This window comes from Ornithorhynchus anatinus, chromosome 21 (assembly GCF_004115215.2).
Source record: "Ornithorhynchus anatinus isolate Pmale09 chromosome 21, mOrnAna1.pri.v4, whole genome shotgun sequence".
NCBI classification, from domain to species: domain Eukaryota; kingdom Metazoa; phylum Chordata; class Mammalia; order Monotremata; family Ornithorhynchidae; genus Ornithorhynchus; species Ornithorhynchus anatinus.
Genome location: NC_041748.1, coordinates 21,682,317 through 21,687,698, shown reverse-complemented (window position 1 = coordinate 21,687,698; position 5,382 = coordinate 21,682,317). Strand labels below are relative to the sequence as shown.

At 74.0% G+C, this 5,382-nt stretch overlaps 1 protein-coding gene across 1 annotated transcript; it reads right to left on the bottom strand.

The window, feature by feature from the left end:
* Positions 1-783: 783 nt before the first annotated feature.
* RNF215 (ring finger protein 215) lies at positions 784-4,901 on the bottom strand. Its single transcript, XM_029049452.1, has 9 exons — positions 4,772-4,901; positions 4,097-4,237; positions 3,512-3,583; positions 3,311-3,396; positions 2,709-2,868; positions 2,357-2,473; positions 2,090-2,236; positions 1,443-1,545; positions 784-1,319 (listed from the first exon to the last, which is right to left on the bottom strand). The coding sequence occupies exons 3-9, from the start codon at positions 3,581-3,583 to the stop codon at positions 1,273-1,275; spliced, it is 732 nt and encodes a 243-aa protein (XP_028905285.1). The 5' UTR covers positions 4,097-4,237; positions 4,772-4,901; the 3' UTR covers positions 784-1,272.
* Between the last annotated feature and the right edge of the window lie 481 nt (positions 4,902-5,382).

The following is a 5,382-nucleotide window of genomic DNA, read 5'->3' as shown; positions in this document are numbered from 1 at the left end:
AGGGGGTGGAGGGGGGGCGGGAGGGGCCGTCGGGGAAGCAAGGAGAGAAAACAAGTCTGCTCCCCTATCGAGCAGCTCCCTGGGCTCTGTCCTTAGTGGGAAGGGGCTTCGCCCGGGGCTTGAGACGGCCCCAGCCCCCCAGACCGAAGGCTGGGACCTCCAGGTCGGGGGTGGCAAACGAGAAACAAGGCCGAGCGGCCCGACCGAGGCCGGGTCCGGTAGGACGACGGCCGGGGGTTCCGCCTGTCGTTTCCAGAGAAGGGGAGAGGAGGGTGGGGGTGGCGGGGCCCGACGGAGCCCCCTCCCCTCAATCCTCGGGGCCGCCGGGCCTGTCTCTCCCCGGGGTCACTCCGAGCCGGGGCTGCGGCCGCCTCCCCTCCCTCCCCGGCCTCACGACGGCCGCCCGCCGGCTGCCGGGGGAGAAGGGAGGCGGGCAGGGGCATAGGTGGGTCTCGGCGGGTTCGGGAGGAAGGTCTGCGGGGGGGGGGGGGGGGGGTGGGCACGAGGCGGGAGTTGGCGGGACGGGTCCCAAACGGGGGTCCACGCCCTCCTCCCCGACGGACCCGCGTTTCTCACCGCCCTCCCCCTCCTCCCCGTGCCCTCCGCTCAGCCCCGACCGCACGGTCGCTCCCGCCGACCGGACCCCGCCAGGGAGGCGATGGCCGTCGCGACGGGGGAGGCTCTGCGGAGGGGGGACGGGCCCGCCCGCGCCCGAACCCGGGGACCGCCGACCGCCCTCCCGGGCCGGGATCGGCCGCGAGGCGGAGGGAAGGCCCGAGGGGCGGCAGTGTCTCGTGGCTTTAATGGCGCTGACCGTACAGAGGAAACTTGGCCCCGGTCCCCCGGCCCCTCCACGCCCCACCCCCTAATAAATACGCACCAAACACAGAGCCGTTTCCGGCTTTCCCGAGAGCAGGGAGGGCCTCGGTAGCCGCGGGCCAGGCCGGAGAGACATCCGGGGCAGGAACGGTTCCTTGGGGGCGGCCCCCCGACCCCGTCTCCAGCCTCCCCTCCTCCGGCGGTCGGGCCGGGGTCGGGGGGACGGAGAGACCCGGGAGGACCCCTCAGAACCCACCACTCAGGCCGTCCGCTCGGTGTCCGGGAAGTGGCGTGCGCCGTCCTCCCTGGCCGGCCCTCGCTGGCTGGGGGGCGGGAGGTGGCCCGGGGCTCCTCCGCGCCCCTCCCCCCCGGCCCCAGGAGATGAGGTCTGTTCCGGCGGGGCTGCCACACGCTCCCCGGGCCCGGCCCGGGGGCGTCCGCAAAGTGCAGCTGTCAGCTGTCCTCCGACCCCGGGGCGTCACGGGAGGCACGGCAGCTCCCTGTGGGGAATCCGGAGGGAGAAGCCGCGTCACCGGACTCTTCCTTCGCCTTCGCCGCCGCCGCCGCCGGCCCCGCACGACGCCCGGGCCGGCCGCTCTCCGCTTCGGGATCGGGGGGCTCACCCAGGATGTTGTGTTTGCACAAGGGACAGGTCTGCTGCAGGAGGAGCCAGGGGTCCACGCAGTCTCGATGGAATTCGTGCAGGCAGGGGAGCACGCGCAGGAACTGGGGAGACCGCCGGGCCGCGGTGGGGCAAGCACGGGCACAGATCGGCGGGGCGGGTGGCCCGTGGAGAATAATAAAATAAGACGAAAAAGAATCACGGTACTCGTCAAGTGCTTACCACGGACCGGGCCCCGTTCTAAGCGCTGGGGTAGATCCGAGCAAATCAGGTTGGACACGGTCCCCGTCCCACGTGGGGCTCCCGCTCTTCATCCCCCTTTCGCGGATGAGGGAACTGAGGGCCAGAGAAGTGAAGCGACTTGCACGAGGTCCCAAAAGCAGACGTGGTGGGGGCGGAATTAGAATCCGGGTCCTTCTGACACCCGGGCCCGGGCCGTAGCCACTAGGCCGCGCCGCTTGTTCTTGGAGGAAACTGGGATGGGGGGACTCGTCCGGGGCCCCTCCGGCTGTCACCAACCGCCCCCGACCCCAATCACCGGGCCCTCGGGAGCAAAGGGAGACCCCCCCACCCTTAACCTCGGCCTGCTGGACTCGCCCTCTGCAGCCCCGGCCCCCCCCCCCCCGCCCCACGACCCGCCCGCCCTACCTGGTTCTTGCAGAACCGATCCAGACAGACGGCACAGGTCTGGATGTCGGGCACGTGGGCCCGGGGCTGCCGGCCCGGGTGGTAACGCCGGGTTTTCAGGGCCGAGAGCCTCCTCAGGATCCGCTGCTTCAGATCCAGCGGGGAACCCTGTGCACGGTTGGGGGGAGCGACGTCGGGAGAGCGGTCGGGGAGCGCTTTTTAGGGAGCGCAGCCGGGGACCCACGGCAGGGGAGCCCGGAGTTGGGGGAGGGGCCGGCCGCTGCCCACCTGGTCATCCCGGTCAGGCGGGTGATGGCGGGACTGGCGCTGGGCCTGGACCACCAGGCCCGTGCCCAGGAGCAGGGCCACCAGCAGGATGGTGTTCCACAGCTGCTGCAGGCACTTCTGTGGGGGGCGGGAGGGCACGGCTCTGGCTTCGCCCCCCCCCCCCCCCCCCCCGGGGACCCGCCAACCTGCTCGCCGCGGGTACGAATGTGTCTGTCGTCCTGTAGTCCTCTCCCGAGCGTTTAGTCCAGCGCTCGGCACGCGGTAAGCGCTCGCTAAATAGGACCGATGGACGAGCGACGCGATGACCGTCCCGCCACTTCCCGCCCCGGCCCTCGGCCCGTCGGCCACTCGCCTGGCCGCGGGAGCCGGCCTCCTCCGGACAGATGACCCCCTGCCACTCCCCGTAGAGGCCGCCGCGGGACAGGCCGCACGTCGACCACAGCGTCAGGGTGACGCCCACGTTCTCCAGGAGCATGGCCTGGTAGGTGATCTCGGCGGTGGCCTGGAGTCCCCTGCCGGGGAAAGTCACAGAGCCAGGTCGGGTGCCCGGGGCTTCCGACCCCGCGGTGGGCACAGAGCTCTGGGGCGTTGGGGGTGGGGGGCGGGTTGTATGTGTGCGTGGGGGCGGTTGGGGGGACCAGCCCAGGCGGCTTGGGCCACCTGGGCCAGATAATAACAGTAATTAGAATAACCGCGGTCTTCATTAAGTGCCCAGCACCGTTCTACGCGCTGGTGGACACAAGCAAATCGGGTTGGACAGGGTCCCCCTCCCCTGGGGAGCTCCCAGTCTTCATCCCCGTTTTTCCGGATGAGGGAACCGGACGCCAGAAGTGCCGTGACCTCTCGGCGGACGCGCGGCAGAGCCGGGATCAGAACCCAGGTCCTCCGACTCCCCGGCCCGGGCTCTTCTCACGCGAGGGCGAGGCCCGGCCCTCCCTCCCCGACTCCCCTCACCGCAGCAGGGCCGCCAGCAGCTTGGTGACGTTGTCCGAGGTCTGGACGACGATGACCGGCTTGGACGGGACCTGGGACACATCCAGCTTCTCGGGGAGGGGCGGGGGGGGGGGGCCGGACGCGGAGCGGTCACCGCGAGCCGGGATCTGCGGTCCGTCCCCGCCGCCCCCGCCCGCGTCCCGCCCCCTCCGAGCCCCCTACCTCGCGAATGGCGTTCTGGTTCAGAGCCAGGATGAGCAGCGCCGACGCTCCCAGGACCAGGGCCCGCTTCATCTGCGCCGTGGGGACAGGGGGCGGGGACACCAATGAGGGCCGGGCTATTCGCCGAGCGGCCGCCCTCGGTCGAGCGCACCGTACCGAGCGCCACGGCGGACGGCCGACCGCCCGATTAGTCGCGGGCCCCGTCCCACGCGGGCCTCACGGTCTTGGGAGGAGAGAAAACAGGGATCTCGTCCCCGACTGAAGGGTGCGGGAAGGGGGGCTCGGAGAGGTGACGTGAGCCGTCGGCACTCGACCGCCCCCGGGCCCGGGCCCTTCCCGCCGGGCGGCGTCCGGCGGAGCAGGAGAGCCGCAGCCGGAGGTGGGCCCGGTGTCCCCTACCCGGCCCCCCGCCGTCAGAGGGGTCTCCCCACCCCATCCTCCCCCGACAGAAGGGTGTCTCCGCCCGGCCAACCGCGTGCCGGAGGGGCGGACCCCGGGCCGACTCTGCCGAGGGCCCGCCGGGCCCCCTCCCCTTTCGCCGGGCTCGGCGGCGGCGGCCCCCCGGCGCGATCCGGCCGGACCCACCTTGTCCACCACGCCGGCCGCGGCGGTGAAGGTGTCCCGGGTGGGGCTCCGCGTGGGTTCGCCCTGCTCTTCGCCCACGGGCACGACCCCGATCCAGCCGGCCTCCGACCCGGCCTCCAGCTCCGGCTCCGCTTCGTCCACCTGCGGCCCGGACCCGCCGTCAACGCGTCCGCCCGCCCGACGGCCGGCCCCCTCCCCCAGGGGAGCGGGGCCCGCGGCTGCGCCCGACGTCCTGGGCCTCCGGCCCTCCGGCCCACAGCCGGACCCTTGGCCCGAGGAGCGGGACCCGCACCCCGCCCGTGACCCGCGGCTGCGCCCGACGTCCTGGGCCTCCGGCCCTCCGGCCCACAGCCGGACCCTTGGCCCGAGGAGCGGGACCCGCACCCCGCCCGTGGCCCGCAGCCGCGGTCAGCGCCCCGGGCCTCCGTCCACCATGCCACAGCCGTCCTCCCGAGGGGCAGCAACTGCACCCCGCCGCCGTGGTCAGCGCCCCGGGCCTCCGTCCAGCATCCCACAGCCGGACCCTTCTCCCGAGGGGCAGCCCCTGCACCCCGCAGCCGTGGTCGGCGTGCCGTCCCTCCGGCCCCTCCCCGGGGCGGGGGGCGGTCGGTGCCGGGCCCCCCACGTGCCGACGCTCGGGGGGACGGTGGGGGGAGCGGGGTGGGGGGTCCTCACCAGGACGAGGCGCCCCTGCAGGGGGTGCGGGTGGGGGCCGGCGGCCAGGAGCGCCCCTTGCAGGGTGTAGCGGGCCTGGGGCCGGCGCAGCAGCACGTCCACCCGGGCGGACCCCGGCCCCGACCCCGGCCCGCCCCCCGCCCCCGCCCCCGCCCCCGGCCCGGACAGGCCGAGGCAGCGCGGGAGGACCAGCGGCCCCACCACCATCAGCACCAGCGGCACCAGCGGCAGGGGCCACGACAGAGGCGGCCACAGCGCGGGCAGAGGCCCGGGACCCATGCCGACCGGGCGGGAGGAGGGACGGGTGGACGGAGGGACGGATGCAGGGATGGACGGATGCAGGGAGGAACGGATGACCGCCCGGCAGGGAGGGCGTCAAGGAGGGAGGGAGGGAGGGAGGGAGGCATGGAGGCGCCGCGCCTGCGCAGACCGTCAGAAGGACCGGCTGGGGGCCTGGAAGGGCCCGCGCCTGCGCAGACGGACGGAAAACCCGACCGGGGACCTGGAGGGCCCGCGCCTGCGCAGACGGCGGAAAGACCGACCGCGGGGCCCGCTAGGGCGCGCGCCTGCGCAGACGGATCGAAGGCCCCAACGGGGGCGGGGCCTGAGCC

Excerpts from the sequence above, each read along its gene's own strand:
- RNF215 (XM_029049452.1), bottom strand. The coding sequence starts at position 3,583 with ATGAAGCGGGCCCTGGTCCTGGGAGCGTCGGCGCTGCTCATCCTGGCT. Across the intron at positions 2,869-3,310 it reads CTGCTGGCGGCCCTGCTGCG|GGGACTCCAGGCCACCGCCG; the intron begins GTGAGGGGAGTC and ends TTTCCCCGGCAG. Across the intron at positions 2,237-2,356 it reads CGCCTGACCGGGATGACCAG|GGTTCCCCGCTGGATCTGAA; the intron begins GTGGGCAGCGGC and ends AACCGTGCACAG.